General features: G+C 46.2%; 1 protein-coding gene across 7 annotated transcripts in view; it reads right to left on the bottom strand.

Moving 5' to 3' along the window:
* TSNAX (translin associated factor X) overlaps positions 1-19,737 on the bottom strand; it is a 937,068-nt gene that overhangs the window by 569,278 nt on the left and 348,053 nt on the right. For all 7 annotated transcript variants that reach the window (XR_015296640.1, XM_086927084.1, XM_086927083.1 and 4 more), the window contains exon 3: positions 9,809-9,923. Coding sequence is in view for 6 of the 7 variants with exons in the window: in XM_086927084.1 (XP_086783210.1) it covers positions 9,809-9,923 (115 nt within the window). In the remaining variant the exon portion in view is untranslated. The remainder of the gene's footprint in view (positions 1-9,808; positions 9,924-19,737) is intronic.

The raw sequence follows: 19,737 nt of genomic DNA on the forward strand, positions 1-19,737 counted from the left end.
TGTAAAATATCCCTGATAATCAGTCACGGCCTGGTGCTTTTGTTCCCTCCAAGGCGTCTATTGCCTGAGTGATCTCCTCCACAGTGAAGGGTTCAGAGAGGAACTGCACCTGTCCAGTAGTAAGCCACACCATTGCATCCTCTTTCAGGTAGGCTAAATGTTGTGTAGTCTCTTTGGGGAGTTTGGTTGCATACAAAGACCCACAGTAAGTGACCAGTTCTGCCAATGTCCGTATCATGAGTGGCCATGGACTCGTTGGCCTGCCGTATTGCTGCTATACGCCCGGCTCCATGAGGAGGCTGCACCAGCCGCACCAAAGTCCTATCAGGACGCTCCTCCTCCCCATATTGGTGTGCTGCTTGGTGCTTGCCCAATAAATGTACCTCCCTGTCTGCGTGCTTGTTAAATTCAAGGAGAAGGGCGTTACATCTGTTTGAGATGCTTGGTGTAATTGGTGATGCATCCAATTGCATCAAATCTGTCAATTCTGCAAGGTATGGAGCGCAGAATTCCTGCCTGTTAGGAAATGAAGATACCACAGACATACGCTTTAGAGGCGTCCCATAGTGTTGCGTATAGAGAAATATTCAGTGATTGCCTCTTGCAGTTCGGATCTAAATAAAGCATCTAACAGAGCCGTAACTGGGAAGTACCATCTTCGTTCCCAGCCAAGAGTGTGTGGAATGCTCAAGTGGGCATGTGGTCAAATAGCGTATGGGGCAGTGTTTCTATACCCATAGCCCAAAGACAACCCAGGGCATCAGTGATCCAATAGTCTATGCGCGTTTGAGTCGAGTGTGGCACTGAAAGGAAGGTGTAACCTGAGACATTCTGGGGGTGCGATCGACCGATATCATGCAGAGCCATAGTGTGTATAATGTCCTTCATTGCTCGGTGGGCGTGGGGTTCGGTAGCTTGTACAGGGCTAGAGGAGTCGCGGCTGGGGTTAAGCCAAAGGTTCAGATCCCCTCCAAGAAAGTGGGGGCGTCTGTATTGGGCACATAGATATTAAGAAATATAACTGTTTTTCCCCATCAGCGTTCCCACAACCAGCAGATACCTTTCCTGTGCACCAGATATTGTGTGCTGATGTGTGATGGGGAGGGTACAGTGTTTAAGAATACATACTCGTGGGAGTAGGTACTGAAACTTGCAAAATATCTAGGTGGTCCCCATGAGGCAGCAAAAGGAGGAGTCTTCTACAACGGGAGATGGGGTTCTAGGAGGAATGAGTTTTTAACGTTGTGCCTCGGAGATACGCATGCACTAATTTGCATTGACGGAAGTTGCAGCGCCCTCTCACATTCCAAGTGAGTACTTTTGCCTCAACTGTAGGATCTGAGGTCATAGACATAAAGGGGGGAGTGGGGAGCATGTATGAGCAGCACCAGTAAGCAATTGCATCCATACAATGTGTGGAAAGGAAAGGCTACAAGAAAAGAACCTATAAGGAACAGCAAAAATCAGGGGAACAAATGCCTTAAATGAAAACCCAGCAGAAAACAACAACCCCCCACCTCCCTTTCACACCTGGGCTCAAGATCCAGTGAATACCCTTCATTCCCATATAGAAAAGAAAAAAGAAAAAAAAATCCCAAGTTAAACTAATCTGAATCATCCGTAGGAGGAGGGCAAAGCCTCAGCCGTCCAATGCCCGTTATGTTAACTACGCATTCTGCAGAACAAAAAATAGGAAACATGTATTTGCAAACAGAACAGTTGCAGTTCTTTTCTCAACCCCATTTAAGCATTAAACATCATGACAGTTGAGTGTTTAGGGGCACAGAGCCATCAGGCAGTGATGAAGAGTATGGCGCTTTCAGCTAGCTGTCGGTCAGGAGAGAAGGACTGAGCTAGGCTCCTACGGGTTGCGCTTGGATCCTTTTTACAGAAAGTTAGTAAGTCCGCAGAACTATCAAAGAACCGAGGTTTCTCGCCTACCATCACCCGCAACCTAGCCGGGTACAGCATGGCGTATTTCAGGCCCAGTGTATGGAGCCTCTGTAAATATGCGACAAGCTTCTTGGACTACAACTGTGTGGTGCAGATAGAAAGAGTACGGTGCCCAGATATTGTATAGGCGCTATTTCCAGGGCCATGCGGAGGGCCGCATTGCAATCTTTATAATTGAACAGGCAGCAAATTATTGGCCGCAGGGGGTAGGGCATCTTGGGGTGATGCGGGCCAAGAGATTGGTGTGCTCTCTCCACAATAAAGGTTTTGGACAAATGTTAAGCTCCGAACAGTTCGGTAAGCATGGATTCTTCAAATGGCTCTGGTCGCCCGACGTTTGTGGATTCACCCAGGCGAAGAATGATAATGTTATTTCTCCGCGACCTAGTCTCTAGCTCCTTTTTCTTTATGTCGACATTCTTGAGCAGACGGTCCATTTGTTCCAGCCGGCGCGTTGCGTCGCTGGCCTGGTCCTCGTGGGTGGAGATGCGCTTTTCCGCCTCATCGAGTCTGGTACGGTGCCCATTCAGGCACTCCCCCATTTGGTCTAATCTGGTAGTAAGGGAGTCAAATCTTGTCAATTGTGTGGAACCCCGAAAAGAGCTCCGCCATTATGGCTGCACGCCTTCCATAGCATGTGGCTGTTCATCTCTCTCCGATCAATCCCCTCTTGTCAATACTGTGATCTGTACGTTCCGATGTACCTTGCTTATCAAAAGTCAGTTTGCGCTGCTTGGGCTCCCCACGACCCATGCCTACGTGGTATGGAAAGTTGGCTAGTTTGATTGTCCAGAGTATACTGTCAGGACGCCCACAACAGGCAGAGGGGTGTTGGGAGTAGTGGTGTTTCTCCAGCACAAGGTGTCCGCCGTAGTAATTAACCAAGGTCCCTCCCCTTGATGGTTGTGCGACTCAGTTACTATATGAGAATGCGTAGGTGTGGTTATACCGTCCAGCGTGTATGACCTGGGGGTTCAGAGAGATGGAGTAGTTTCTTACCTGTAACTCCAGTTCTGTAGTAGGGGTATCTCTGCGATAGTCATAATCATGTGAATAGTCCCGCCCATGTGCGTGGACCCCGGAGCACTTCATTAGATATATCCACTTAAGTTGTCCTCTTCTGCAGTCCTGCATAGACACTGTAGAGAAAATAGACAATAATCCAGCCTAAAAATAACTAGGCTACGCTGGCCATAACTTCATCCTGAAGGGAAAAAGATAGCCAGGTAAAAGTTAAATTGAACTATTTTACTAAGTTTCACACATAGAAAAACTCCCCCTTCACAAAGATCCCTTTATAGGTCTCGCGTGGGCGGAGCAGCAAAGCTGCCACGCCCATCGAGAGATATTGTAAGAAAAAGGGTACTGTAGGCCCCGCCCCACCTTTTCATTGGGTAGCGTCAGCATTCATGGTAAATGCTGGCTTCCCATTGAAAAGGAGGGTTTTTAGTTGCCGCCCTGTCTGCTTTTTAGACCATCCCTCCGGACAAAATGGCCTGCTTTCCTTTTGTCGTAAAACCTGTGTGGACAGATCACTCTACGCCTCTGTTTATGAGGAGAGAGCCGCTACGGTGAGATCACCGCCTGCCCACCGGAGCTCTGCTGCCTCCCGGGCTCGGTACACTGCTTCTTCTGCATTCCTTCAGCGGTGAACACTCTGCCCTTCGGATGCTCTTCCTTCCTTGCACCCCCTCCCTCCCCCCGTGGAAGCTGGGGCTGTCTGAGTCCTGTCAGCCAGAGGCTGCGGCGCATTCCTTCCAGCCTCTGCTGTAAACTTCTTAAGGATGTGTCATTCCTAATTGAGCGGCTTGCGGGGGGGGGGGTTGCAAGAGTAACACATTTCTGTGCTGAACATTTCATTGTGTTTTTTCCGTGCATTTAACTTCTTTCACCACGCGCATAAGTCATGGCAGTGTAGTGACTGAGTTACATTGAAGATTTCTCGAAAACACCAAAGGGGTGAGGTGCCAACCCAGCTGTGCTGGCCCAATGGAGAAGCAGTGCAAGCATTATGTATACGTTTGTAAAGAGCCTGCGTTTGAATGAAATATGTCCTGCAGACATGAGGAAGCACTCCAGCCCCTCTTCTCCACAATGGAGCTGCGCTTCCTGCCCTGACCCACGGAGAAGAGGCCAGCCCTCTGTGCCAGATGAAAGGCCCACTGCCCTGTCAGTCTGCCCTGCAGGATGCGTGCCTGCATCTCAGACAGACGGGGCTGCTGTCTGCCTGCTGTGAGCTCGAGGCCTAGCTGTCCCGCACGGACCTTTGGCTGCCTTTACACCTGAAAATTCAGTTTTCAAAGGTCCATCCATCTTTGCGGCAATGATGCCCTCTCTTACCCTTTCCCCCACACACCACACACCCCACACACACACTTGCTTGTCTTTCCTACTGTTATTCATGTCTAGCTCTACGTGATGGTCTCTACCTGGGGCCTTGATCTTGGTCTGCTGGGCTCCGTGCGATGCACTGGCGAAGGTGTTGCTGGCCCAGGCGCAGGAGGAGACAGAGGTAACACTAGAGGCAGAAGAGGAGGAGGAGATGGCGGAGGAGGCAGTGTCTGCCAAGGAGGTGTCCTCGAAGGAGAATCAGTACGGGAGTACTCTGAGTCAGAAGAAACAGCAACCCTTCTTTTTTGTGCCCTAGACTTCCTCCTCAATCGTGATGGAACGCTCGACGGCGAGCATAGTCTTGAACGAGTTCAGACCCATCCTCGACTTGCGACATGCAAACAAGTGGATTCGCAGAGAGAAGTTCTGCATGTTGTCCTTACATCAAATCTACCCTCAGCTCCATCAGGGAAATTGGTTATGCGCAATTGATCCGCAAGACGCATATTTTCATGTGCCAATAGCGAAAAAACTTTGCAAGTTCCTGCGGTTCATAGTTGGAAACTATCATTATCAGTATGCAATTCTTCCCATCGGCCTGAATTCAGCGCCCAGGATGTTCTCCAAATGCATGGCTGTGGTAGCAGCGCATCTGCGGAGGGACAGGGTGTTCGCCTACCCATATCTGGGCGACTGGCTGATCAAGGCAGCGACATTTCAAGAAGCGTAGCGGCATTTCAATCAAATGTACGCTCTCCTTCAACGTTTGGGCTGTCACATCAACAACATAAAGTCGGTCTCAACTTTGGTACAGTGCCTGCAGTATCTGGGAGCCTCCATCGATAATCGCAAGGCAAGCATGTGTCCATCGGAGGAGAGACGCTTATCAATACTTCGGAAGGCTCAGGTTCTCATGACCATTCCCTCGCTGACGGTGAGGACAGTGTCTTCTCTCCTGGGTTCCATGGCGTCTTGTATCTTCCTCACACATTCAGCCTCTGCAGGATCAGTGGGACCATATACGGGGGAATTGGGAGGACAGGATTCAGCTGTCACAGCAAGCCCCCCAGTCCATCAAGTTGTGGTGCTCGCCTCACAATCTCCTCCAAGGGATTCCGTTCCACAAGGAGATACCGGCTCAGATCATTGTGACAGATGCATCTCCATGGCTGGGGAGCGCATTCAGACCACCTTCAGATACAGGGCATGTGGTCCCAGAAGGAGGCCACATATCACATCAAGTACCTGGAACCCTGAGCGGTTCATTTGGAGCTGAAAGCCTTCCAGCCGTCCTTTCGCACCAGTTCCCTGCTTGTCCAGACGGACAACACAACAACGATGTACTATCTCAACAAGCAGGGGGTTCAAAATCTCGCCCATTGTCCTGTGAAGCACAGACAATCTGGAATTGGCTGCTGGCCAGGGACCTGACCATAACGGCAACTCATCAACAAATCTATTTCTGGATGCACGGGAGGAAGAAATCCGGAAAGAATTTGGTGACCCCTCAGATGATGGACAGGTAGGCCTATGGCTACATTACATCGACGACCTGTTCATAATATGGAGGGGTAGCAAGGATAGTGCCAAGACACTCATCAACAAAATTAATATGAATAACTATAATCTAGAATCGTCACAAAATACGAGCAAGAAGACCTTTGACTTCCTTGATATTAGAGTTGAGATAACTGACAATACCATCCACATCAAACGTTTTTGCAAATCTACTGCAGGGAACAGCCTTCTCCATGCTCTCAGTATCCACCCAGACAATCTGAAATAGAGTAATTCATATGGCGAACTCCTGAGGGCAAAGAGAAACTGCAACAAGGAGGAGGCCTACACCTCACCAAGGAAGCAAATATGGTCACTAGATTCCGGGAATGAGACTACCCAACTTAATCCTCAACAAAGTTATATCTGAAGCTAGCAAGGTGAGTAGATCCCACACCATGAATGAACACAGCTCTGCTAAATCGGACACCAGTTCCAACGACACCAGGGTCATACTCACATTCAATACCAACTCACAAGGAATACACAAAATCCTCACAAACAACTGGGACATTCTTACTAGTGACCCAATCATTGCACATAGCTTACACGAAAGACCAAGGGTGACGTACAGAAAAGGATGCAGTCTGAGGTACATCTTAGCGCACGGAGACATACCCTCACTCACCAAGCCAAAGAGCACAACCTACAAGGCTTTTCCCATGCAGCCACTGCAAAGCCTGTCACACCAGTTGCATGAAAAAAGAATACACAACACCGAAAAGCAATAGAAAGATCACACAATTTCTTACTTGTAGCTCCACCTTTGTGATTTATATTCGTGAATGCCCATGTAACCGGAGATGTATTGGCAGTACGACCGTCATGGTCAAAAAGAAAGTGTTAGAACACATGCGAGCCATCAGCAACAAAGATGTACACTACCCTATAAGGAGATATTTTCAGGACTACCACCTGCCCAAACAGTTCCCTTCTCAGATACTTTGAGCGCGAACATGCACATGCAGATCCCAGAGGGGGCAATAGAGTACTGAAGTTACGAAAGAGGGAATCTAGACACATACTGGACCTAGAGACCAAAAGCCCAGGGGGCCATAAACTTGACAAGAAACTTGGAATAACCTCCATGAGGAGTGATATTTCTCGATCACAAGTGCAATCTTTAAACATACCTTTGTTTCTTTCTCCTAGCTTGTGCATGCATTTCATTCCTGCTCTCCACTTCACTCTCAGAATTTCTTCATCCTAGGATTTTAGTTTCTATTTAAGTTACCAATTCTATATTGTGACATTTTTATTTTGTGATTTTAATTCATAACCTTTGTATTTTATTCCAGGAGGAAAAGAAGGGACCCACAATTGGTTGGGGACATCTGCACAGGTTCCCTACCCTTTTCTTCAGAACTCATCCAACGGGTGATACACGCCTAAGAGATAAGAAGTCTTTTACTTCTTTTATGCTAACACATACAGAAGGGTTTCTTTTTTTAGGTTGTGGGTTGTCATTTTCTGTTATATGGCATATGTATCACGTACCGTGTTCTTCCTGACTTTGTCCATTTGCTAAACCACTGTTCTCCATTACCACTGTCTAGCCATTTCCATCCCTTCAAGGGAATTTTTCACTAAGGATGCCATCCCTCTGTCAATCACTAGACAATTGGCTTTCACTCCACGCTGTGTCCCACTGCACAGCCTCCCATATATATCCAACTGCGATAAACTTGGGGAGCTACCAAGTACCTGTCTCCGACCTCGTTGGTCGGCACAATAGGACCTGTCTTCCTCAGATCCCCCACTGGTTGACTGTCCTTCTCTTGAGTCTGATCGCTGGTATTTCCTACTGAGTACGTCAAGTTTAGTATTTATTAATCTGCATTGACCGTACAGTGCGGTCAGCATGACCTTTCACCTGTCTTTACGCTGTCCAGCTGGGACAGTGGAACACTTACCCATAAGGGGATTACGGTTTCCTTTCTTCTAGAGGCCCCTGAACATCCATGGCGACTGGAGACGCATGCCTCATTATTCATAGCATTGACCCCTTGGCCCCTGTTTGGATGGCGTGGTGTATGCTTTAACAAACATGTATTTGAATACAATGACCAAGATGCCTTTGCCAGTATTACAGCAGGAGAATTACATGCTCCAAGATGGCCGCCGCAATTTGCATGTTTTTGCTTGATTTATATTGACAGTCTAAGGTCTTTGTATTTTTGAGTTATCATTTAATATTTCATTATCAATATTCTTTACCAGTGACCCTCTGGCCTGTGATGGATGGCATGGCTTACACTTTAACCTGCATGACTTTGAACACCAGTGCCTTCATGCAAAATTTCAAGGGAGCCGCTTTATTGGTGTCACAGCAACAGGCAAATGCATTTCGGCCGCCAGGCCTTCTTCGGTGCCCAAACGCTGCTGTAAATGGGCAAACTCCAGCCTAGAACTGCTATAAACATCATGTCCAGTCCTGATAGGCTAACATCACGTCCCTCCCACTCCAGCCGGAGTGGACAGCCCAACCTGCAGTCCGCGGCAATACAAACGGACTGCACGTCCCAGAATGCAAAGTTCCAGCAGCGGGGGTTTACGGGGAAAAAATGCGCCACACTGAAGATGAAAACTGGAAGGTAAGTTCTAGTGCAGAGCGTGCCTCTTATTAAGCTGAAATACAGTCCAAAAGCACTCCCTTGGGTCCCCCAACCGCAACAACCTTTAGCCTCCAGGCTTCTGCTCAGCAAAGGTCCGAATGACGAAGCACCGGGCCCGGTGTCAGGCGGGAAGCCCTTACACCGCTTCTTTTCCCCCTGGAGGCGTGAGGTGGACCCCGGTCATCTGTGCAAACAGAGAGCATCCAACAGGTAGCCGGAGCCTATATATACTAGCAGCCTGCCCCAGCGTTGCCTGGGGCAGAAGGGGGCAGCATTTCAGGCTTGCGTGCACTCCCGCCCCGGCCCCCGCCCGCCACGACATTGTCTGTGTCCCGGACAATATCGTGGTGGGCGTGGTCCGGGGCGGGAGTGCACGCAAGCCTGAAATGCTGTCCCCAGACCCTGAGTCTTACCGCAGTTGTTCCGGGCAAACCTCCCGCACCGGCTCCCTCCCGTCCCGTGTCCCAGAGCCTTACCTGAACCGCCGCTCCTCCCCGAGCTCCTCACTTCACCGCCGCTCCTCCTCGTCATCACGTACGTTGCGGCCAGCGCTACGTCGTGGCCGTCAGCGTCGTGGCCGGCGCTACTTTCAGGGCACTACTTTTGTTTTTAAGTTATATTTTTAAATTTACGTTTTATTTTTATTTTCTATAGCCTATGTCCATGTGCACACCCTGAGGATTACAACAATGTATTGGGTGTGTGGATTGGCGCTGTGGTTCCTGAGTTTACCTTGCCAAAAGGTTTGTGTTCTCTCTTTATAATAGTAGTATAGATGTATATAAATATATTCACGCTCAATTTCCTTCGCAGGGGCAAAAGAATGGACCGCACTCCATAGCTCAGGTAAATGCGTATTTTATTTTCAAATTAGCAGCATAACAGGGATGCGAATCGGCTTCGCGCCTTCCTCCAGCTGTTACTGCCTCCATATACATATAGATATATGAATTTTACCCCTCACGTTATTCTTTTGATGTTCAGTCTAAAGACTGGTAAAACTGCATTATGATACTAATACTTCACTGTGCAAATTCCTTTGGTAATACTTGGAGAAATCTGAACACGCAAAACACTGTTGCTTCACATTTGTTGTCGGACTCCGAATGAGCACAATGGGGTTTATAAAGCGGCATGCGTTTCAAGCAATCATTTATTTTCGTTTAGCACTAACAAAAATGGTAAAGACAAGTGAACAAAATACCTTTAATCTATGCTTTCCGAGGCACTGGACGAAATTGCTGAAGTATTCTTCACAAATTGACATGCAGTAAGGAAATGTGTGTTTCATTACAAAGTAGCATCTCCCAACATAAACATGATCATCGTAAAAATAAGCTATAAAGGCTTACCTGATAATTCTATGCAGAAGGAAAATTGTTCTTTTACTTTCAATGGTTATATCACGACCCAGTTTCACAAGTCGTTCATACTTATCATGTCTTGCATCAAGATCATGCTGAAATGCTGAAGTGTAAAACACATTTTACACAAAATCATGTTGGGCCAGAAGAAAGAAAAAACAGTTCTTGTATCAATACGACATGCTTGTAAACAACATTCTATTCAGTGTGAAAAAAAAAAAAAAATATATATATATATATATATATATATATATATATATATTTTTTTTAAACTTTATTTAGCATTTTATTAAAGACAAAGCAAAGCACTGATATCAAGTAAATGATATCCCGGGTACAATCACGAGGCATTTTCAATGTTAGTTACCTTTGATTCACAGTAGGTAATGCAAAATGTGATATGTCATACATACAATACATTTAAGGCCCATCTTGAGCAACAGTTCGTACATCCGTAAACATATCCACTCCTTCCTCCCAATAGAGTATTTTCGAAATGGGAATAGACCAAAGCCATAGGCAGTGGGCACCTTATACTTTAGAGCATTGGTGCGTTGTGAGTGCCAGTCTAGCCCACCCCAGTTGGGACTATACCCTGCTCCTGCTGTGCGGGGGGATCTTGCTGTTGTGCTTATAGGAAGGCCTTGAAGGGGCACCAGATGTATTTAGGCCTGGAGGAGGGAGGGATTGTGTCGGCATACTGGTCACTTCTCATAGAATAGGAAGCTAAGCTTTGAATCCAGCCACTTTTTATTGGAGCCCTCTAGCCGCCCTAGTGTATTGCTACCACTCTTTTAGCCAAGAGTAGAGAAATGGCAGCGAATCTACGAACTTTGAGAGGGAGTTGGACGACGTATCCCAGGAGTGCAATCTCGGGCATGGGGTTGATCAGCACCTGTATTATCTTGTTCAATGTATATGAATTTCCACCCAGAGAGTGTGTATGCGTGGGCATGTCCAGGCTAGGTGTACGAAGTCTGCTTGAGGGGAATGGCATCGCTGGCAATGATGTGATCTTGTGGGATCTATCTTGTGTATTCTGGCTGGGGTAACATATATTCTGCGTAGAAACTTGAAATGGATCAGCTTATACCTACTATTTAGGGATACTGTTTTTGTCACTTTACAGCAAGCCATCCATTGTTTGTCAGAGATTCGATTGCCCAAGTCTGCTTCCCAAGCGCTGCGTGCCCTACAATCGCCCACTGGGATCAGGTCGGCACAATCTCTGTAAAGTTGGGATATCAAATGAACCCCCATGCTACTACCTATCACCATTGTGAGTGGAGGGAAGGACGGAGGTCCTAGCGGGAAGTCCGGAAACTGAGCTCGAAGCGCCGACCAAAGTCTAACCAAGACAAATCAATCCATAAATGTCACGTCCGGAAACGAGGACGCATCTTCTGGATCAAAAATATGGCCTGCCGGGGACAAGTCGCCAATTTGACGATATTGAATTTGGTGCAAGTCTTCTGTACCAACTAGTTATGGGCAGCCATTTTGCGTTGGGGAGATGTAGGTCGGAGGAGTAGACCGCCTGGGTGTTTGTGATACGGCCCAGTTGAGCCCAAGCCCAACAGGTTGTGGAGACCGGTTGAATGTCTTTGGTATCTTGAGGAATACCGAGGGGCAGAACTGCGGCCAAGGTGTCCGGCAGGACAAAAATCCAATTCCGGCCTCAGGAAAGTGATCCTGGCATCCGGGTGATACCATGTCTGTGCAAAGCTGCAATGTGCCGCCAGATAGTACAATTGTACTCCATACCCTCCTCTATCACATGGGAGTGTCATGACCTGCCATCTCACTCTAGATGTCTTGTTGCCCCCCCACTAGTCTGATTAACTGTGAGCGGAGAGTACTAAAAAATGTAATCGTAAGTGGTATCGGGATGTTATGAAATAAATATAAAAACTTCAGCAGTACAATTATTTTAATAAGGGCTCGCCCCGCCATGGAGATATGGAGCTTTAGCCAGAGGTCTATTTGCGTCTCAAGTTTAGAGATCGCCACACCATAATTGCGGAGGATAATTTGGTCTGTCTCGAGATGAACGTGCACCCCCAGGTACTTCACTAAATCGGAGCACCATTCCAGCGGAAACTCCAGTTCCCATCGGGACGTGCAACTTGTGAGGTGGAAGATGACTGAGTTATGCCAATTTATCCCCAATCCGGAGAAGGTGCCAAAACGGAGAATTTCTCTTATAAGAGGGTCTAGGTTGGTCTGGGGTCACAAACATATAAGATCGTGTCGTCAGCATATAAAGAGACCAGCAATGGGCCTGTTTGGAACTGTAAACCTCTATGTAGCTGCTTCTCCTGGAAATGCCTTATCAGGGGGTCCATTGCTGATATAAACAACAAGGGTGATAAAGGGCACCCCTGTCTTGTACCACGCGACTGGGGGAAGGGTGCCAATAGATTACCATTTAGCTGGAGACTAGCAGTGGGTTGACTATATAACAGAGCCGTGGTGGCAATAAAGCCCTGAGGCATACCCATTCTTTGCATCACAGACAGAAAAAAGGGCCATTCCAAGGAGTCGAAGTCTTTTTCGGTGTCTAGAACGATAGCTGCTGCGGGAGTTGTTGGGTTTATTCTGTGTAGGGTGTTAAATAAGGTACTGATGTTGAACGCCGTGGATCGGTGTGGGATAAAGCCTGACTGGGCCGGGGAGATAATGGATTCCATCAGGAGAGAGAGGCGATATGCTAATGCCTTGGCAAGTATTTTATAGTCCAGGTTTAGAAGGGACAGCGGTCGATACGAGCCACATAGCAGGTGGTCTTTTCCCAGGTTTGGGGAGTAAAATGATAACTGCTTCATGGAGAGTGGGTGGGAGAACCTGCTTCTCTAATGCTTCAGCATACATATCCAGGAGGCGAGGGATCAGTAGGGCCTTGTAGGCTTTGTAAAATTCCCCCGTGAACCCATCAAACCTGGGGCGGTGGATGAGTTCAGGGATGTAATGGCTTCATCTATGCTCTCTACCATAATGGTTACTGCTAGAAAGTCTTGCATAAACCTTTCGAGGTATACCAATGCAACCTCAGATAGGTAAGCCTCCTGGCCAGCACGGTTATGTCCCAGTTTGGTGGAGTACAATGTTTTAAAATAAGAGAGAAACTCCTTCTGGATATCCAGTGGGTCTGTGACATGCTGTCTTGTCAACGATCGTAGTTCTGTGATGTATGCTTTCGTGTAGGGGGGTCTGATCATGTGTGCTAATACCCGACCAGGTCGGTCACCTTCCCCATAAACCTTGGCATTACGATATTTCCCGATATAGAGGAATTCCCTTTCAGCAGTCTCCCTGTATATCAAGAGCAGAGCCGCCCTCCTATCACTGTAACTCGAGTCAGCTGCCACCGTTTGCTTTGTGTCCAGGGATCCCAGCTCCCTTTCCACCCGGGCAAGCGTGCCACGTATATCGCACAGCACTCCGGAGCTTTTGGACATGCATACCCCCCTCATGTAAGCCTTGAATCCATCCCGTAACATTGTCTCCGTGTCAACTGACCCAGTAATGAGTTCAAAGTAATCCTCAATCGCTTCCCGGATTTCCTGTCTAAATACCTCATCATCTAGGGCACGGCTTGGGAACCTCCAATGCCCCTCAAAGCCCTCGGGCGTGGAACTTTTAGTGACATCAGCACCAGGGAGTGATCAGAATATGTTCTGGGCAGCGTTGGGGGGGGGGGGGGGGGGGGGGGGGGGGGGGGGGGGAGGGGGGGGAGGGAGGGGGGGGAACGCTATCCTACGGCTCAACAACCTTAGAAAAAAGGATATGCAACATGTTAAATCCTAGCCTTTACAACAGCCTTTACAACAAATAATCAAATGTGCGGCATATGAAGGTAAATCAAGTGTCCACCAGTAAGCCATGACCAGAGTTCGAGAATAAATCCACACTGATGGCCGAACCACTGCGTGGGGGTGAGGTGGTGTTTTGCTTGGTGGGACGTTTATGGTTGAGTTTGTAAGTGCGGCAGAATTCCTGCACCTCCGTAGGATTCTCAAAGACTCGACTCGTCCGTTTACCTCCACCCGTAGCCTGGCAGGGTATAGCATTCCTTATTTCAACCCCAGGTTCCTGAGTGTTGCTTTGGCTCTGGGATATTTCCTCCTCGCATCCTGAACCAGAGCAGTGAAATTAGGGTATAGGGAGAATTTGGAGCCCTGCCAGGAGAGTTCGCCTTGCTCACGTGCCAGTCGCAATGCCGTATCCCTGTCTCTGAAGTTCATTATTCGCGCAATTATGGGCCTAGGCGGGCATCCTGGGTTAGGGCAGGGGCAAGTGACCTATGGGCGTGTTCCACCACGAAGCCAGGAGTGAAGGCCTCTTTCCCAAACAAGTCTGTTAGTATTGTCTCTACCAGGTTATCCATGCGCCCAGAGGCTGTGGATTCGGGCACGCCCATAAGGCGGATGTTGTTACGATGGCTTTGTGCCTCCAAATCCTCATTTTTCGTCGCAACCTCCTTTAGAATATGTTCCATGCGGTCAACCCTTTCACAGATTGAGCCATTCCATCCTCCAGGTCAGACATGCGGGCTTCTACCATCAAGGTGTCGACCATGCACCTGGTTTTTTGCGTCCAGATCTGCAATGTGTTTGTCCAAGGAGTCAAAGCGGACATCTAGCCCCTTGAATCCCTTCCTCATTTCCAACAGTAATGGATTCAAGTGGTTAGCATCGTCCATCGAGGTAGAAGGAGGTTGCCCACCTTCCGCCATGTCACTAGGCAGGTCACGGGTAGGTTCCACAAGTTTCTCGAAAGGAAGCACAGGTTGCTTAGGGTCTCTGCGGCCCATGCCGCAACTGCACTGGAGGGCGCGAGAAAGGAGGTGAGAGTACAGCCAGTGTGTAAGGCTGCTGACGAAGTGCTGCAGGGAGAACCTTATGTAGCAAGCAGCGTGTAGGATAACCATGTTGCAGTGTCAAGCATGCGGTGCCACAGCGAGGCACAGGACCGTGACAGATGGAGCGCAGGAAAAGCACGCAATGGATCCCACAGTCCAAGCAGTAGAGAGAGAGAGATTGTCCACAGAATGGCAGTCTTGATGGTAGCGGGCGAGGCGCAGACCTGTCAAAGGGTATACAGTCATAATATCGATTAAAAAATATCGATTGGCCAAAATATCGAGTTAAAAATATAGAATGGACACAATATCGAATGGACAGAATATAGACTAGAAAAATATCGAATAGACTAGTAAAATATCGAACAGAATAGCATTAATATTGAATCCAAAATATAGAATGGACAAAATATCGACTGGACAGAATATAGACAACAAAAATATTGATTTAGAGGTAAGTAAGTTAATATCAAATTTTAAGTGTTTTTTATGATACTATATGTTTGAAAAGTGTATATTTATTTTATAATTCATTTTAATTAATTACTTTAATTGTATTTTATTTTTGCATAATATAATTCTGTAGCCGGTTGTGGATTTATAGGGGAATAGGGTGGGAAGTAATTTAAATATAATTAATTAAATATGTTACTTTATTTATTGGTATTTATGTTGAATTAATTGGTAATTAATAATTAATTGGTAATTAATTAAAATATAATTGGTTAATAGTTTTGATTAATTGATAATTATGTTAATTTTATTAATTTCTTTTCAGTAGTGGGTTGTGCGTTTATTATTTGTTAATTAATTTAGTGTTAATTGGTAAATAATTTGTATTAGTAGGTAATTTTTTTAATAATTAAATGTCATTTGTATTTTTAATGTATTAATATATTATATAAAATTGTTAATTATTTTGTATTATTTGTAATAATTGGAATTAATATTTAATTTAATTTTATTAATATATGAAGTATTTACTTTCCCTACTGTTGCACTCTCTGGAGTGGGAACAGTAATTTTTACCCCTACGCTATCCAACGCTTTCCCTACTGTTACACTCTCTGGAGTGGGAATAGTAATTTTTACTCTCCCGCTATCCAACGCTTTCCCTACTGTTGCACTCTCTGGAGTGGGAATAGTAATTTTTACCTCTACGCTATCCAATACTTTCCCTACTGTTGCACTCACTGGAGTGGGAATAGTAATTTTTTATTTCCCGCTATCCAACACTTTTCCTACTGTTGCACTCACGGGAGTGGGAATAGTAATTTATACCCCTACGCTATTAAACGCTTTCCCTACTGTTGCACTCACTGGGGTTGGAATAGTAATTTGTACCCCTACGCTATCCAACACTTTCCCTACTGTTGCACTCTCTCGAGTTGGAATAGTAATTTCTACCTCCACGCTATCCAATGCTTTCCCTACTGTTGCACTCACTGGAGTGGGAATAGTAATTTTTTATTTCCCGCTATCCAACACTTTCCCTAATGTTGCACTCACGGGAGTGGGAATAGTAATTTATACCCCTACGCTATTCAACGCTTTCACTACTGTTGCACTCTCTGGAGTGGGAATAGTAATTTTTACCTCTACGCTATCCAATGCTTTCCCTACTGTTGCACTCTCTGGAGTAGGAACGGTAATTTTTACCCCTACGCTATCCAATGTTTTCTCTACTGTTGCACTCACTGGAGTGGTAATAGTAAATTTAACCCTCTCGCTATCCTACGGTAAAAATATTGTATATGTTTTGTTAATAATATGTATATATAAAAATTTAAGTTACATATATTTAAATTTTATTACTTTTAAGTTTAAGTATTTTAAGTATGTTTAAATTAATTATATTTATTATTATATTAATTTTAAATTAGTTTTAAGATATTAAAAAAATTCGATATTTTGACTGTCTATATTTTTTACAACGATATATTGGAATCAATATTTTTGTACTTACCTGTTTGTAGATAGGAAGTCGATATTCTGGCATTCTATATTTTCTCCACAATATTTTGCTCCTCGATATTCTGTCAGTGATCCCTGTCAAAGGTATGTATATGCCTGACCTGGCCCCGTGATGAGAGAGGTGCCAGCTCTTAGATCGGCCCGCCAACTCTAGTGGAGGACGGTCGCGGGCAAAGCGCTGCTGTTTCCAGGCGGGCGGCGGGGAAGGGGGGAGCTGCGGCGCAACACACACTCAGGCACCGGAGCTCAAAGTTGTTGTTGCCCTCAGGAGTGCCGCAGAGACGCCATAACTAGGGCTGTTGTCAGGGCCCACTTTGAAGGGATCAAATAGGCCTCTCCTCCGCCGCAACTAGCACTCGCAGCTCCCGGGGCTCAGTGCGTGCATCCGCACGGGAGGCCGAACGGACCCCCCGGATCGCGGGATGCCCGCTGTGCCACTGAAAGATCCGGACGAGCGAGGTGCACTCCGCACTTATCGCATCGCCTCCTCACTCCACTTCAGGCTCTGCTCTCAAATGGTTCAGCATCGCCGCCATTTTGTAATTCGCTCCGGAAGGGAGCAGGACGGACCACGATCGCTTCTCCACTTCCAGGCTGGATTTCACACCGCAGTCACCACCATCGTGGTCCCGGGATGTTCACCTTGCTATCACGGGGTTGCGCGCTGCATCTGGGTCCAGGAAACGGTTGTTTGGTTGCTGTGGCCGGGAGAGCTTCAGCTCCGTGCGGCCATCCCGTTCACGGCGTAGTCACGCCCCCACCCCCACTGTGAAAATATTTAAAAGGAACTTTTTAACATAGCAATCGTCTATGATGCAGTGCTCATTGCCTTCCTGGAACACAACATTGGATTCCTCTCCTGATGTCCAGAGGATGTTGCAGCTATGCTCAATACTTGAAGGTGGAAAGAGTTACATGTCTTAGTGAGGGATGGCACTTTAGAATTGCTTCATACAAGTTACATTTTAGAAAATCAGCCACCTCCACATACCATTTGAATTCAGGCTGCAGACAATATATCATGCAGCTGGATATCTAATCCAGGTAATTTCAGAGAAAAGTGCTAATGCTAGTGAATTACTGGAACCGCAGCTTCACCAATTCAATTTTAAGGACCTTGCTTGACAGCAAAGCTTTCGCCAGACCATTATGTGAGCATCACTGGAGAGGCTTCGGCTTTGCCTACTTGTTGGGAGCTAAGGAATACATGTTTTGATAGGGAAGATGTGTGCTTTCACAAAGAAGTGCATGCCACCTACACAGATGTCATCATTTTGTTTATTTATCCAGCTGCCTGAGCTTGAACCTTTGGGGGTCACACAATATTGTAATGCTATGAATTTGTCTTAAATAGCTATATAATTGATGGTGGTTTTCTCTGGCAGCAGCACAGATGGGAGGAAGGGCAGTCATTAACCTACAATGATGTTTAGGTCTGGCTTGAAAGTCTAAACGTCACCTGATCTTTTACCCTACACCAATATTATTCTACAGATCTTTGGTCGCACACTAATACATATCCATGCTATTTTCTTGGAATGCTTGACATTACCACACAACATTCCTTTAAAGTCAGACCTATTAGCATTGCCTATGCTTGTAGATGATATAAACGTATACTGTGGGAACTGGGCAATAGGCCAAGATATTTTTTCTGCTCACTCTCACCACATTTACTCTTTAAAAAAAAAAATGTTTAATTAGTATTCTCAGGAAAAAAAACATTAATCTCCTTGTGTGCTCAGGACACTAGTGCCTTTATGCATTTGCCAACATTACAGTATGTGATTTACATGTTCTGAGATGGCCGCTGCAATTTGCATGTTTTTGCTTGACATGTATCGATAGTCCGCCATTTATGTTTGATCAGGATATATAATGAGGTTTCACTACTCAATCTATGTGTGAACAAGACTGTCCACAATTGGAATGCGTTACAAGATTGAATAAACTGAGTCTGGATTTGTGATCCTCCTGAGTGTGGCATTTTCCACATTGTACAGCACTGTCTGCTTTGTGCATCCCCACACCTTACTTCTTTGGAGACACATTTGGCTCTGTACACCTGTAACATAGCCATAATAGGACGTTTAACTGATTGTGTGGCGATATTCAAAACTGCCGTATTAGCCTGTGTGAATTCCTCTTTTTTCTTGCTCAACAAGGGACGTCAAGGAACAGTCAAAAACAATATACCCAATAGGAGAATACTCTTGCCTTAAGTAAAACACTAGCACCTAGATAAAACGATTGAGTCTTAGTGGAGCGAGGACCACTCACCATACCAAAGATTTTTTTAAAGGCTAACTGATAGGTCCAGTCCATCCATGAAAGTAGCAAAGGAATTCAAAAGGGACTGCAGGCCCACTGCAGTCTTAGCCATTATGCCAGCAACGTCCCTGTAGAGAAGCACAGGTAAACGGCAAGACCCCACCTGTGGACAATCTGCATTAGGGGCAATCAAGGCCTGTTCAAATTGATTCACATTTAAGTTGAATAAGATACAGCCTTGTGGTACCCCCCCCCCCCCCCCCCCCTCCCCAGAGATACTAAAACAGTGTGTGAAGAATAATATGAAGAATAACGCACATATGCCACTGTGGTTCAAGTGTAAATACCTTTGAAAAAGGACTATGTCCCGCTCAGCCCCCCGACAACATATGCCATCCTTTAGCTCTACTTACCTAGTCAAAAGCAGAGGTGAAATCCATGAAAGCTAGGAGAATGGAGCTAGAGCGGGCAATTGTATATTTACCCAAACCCAATTTCAAATTTAGGCCCTGGTTCACTGTCGAAAAGGTCAGTTTGAAAGCCATACTGCACATCAGACAAAACTTTGTTCCTCTAGCCATATACCCAGTCAGTCCAGGATGACAAGCCCCACCACTTTCTCTATGGAATTGCACAGTGAAATGGGCCTATAACATTGAGGATTGTCCCTGTCCCCCTTCCTGAGTACAATGATTGAGGTGGTTCAAAACTGTGTGGGACCCTCAATGACAGCAGCATTAATAACTGACGCAAGGTGGGAGCCCATACCTCCATCTCAATGATTTAAACATCAGGGGTAATTCAATCAGAA

The sequence above is a fragment of the Lissotriton vulgaris genome, chromosome 6 (assembly GCF_964263255.1).
Source record: "Lissotriton vulgaris chromosome 6, aLisVul1.2, whole genome shotgun sequence".
Taxonomy (NCBI): Eukaryota; Metazoa; Chordata; class Amphibia; order Caudata; family Salamandridae; genus Lissotriton; species Lissotriton vulgaris.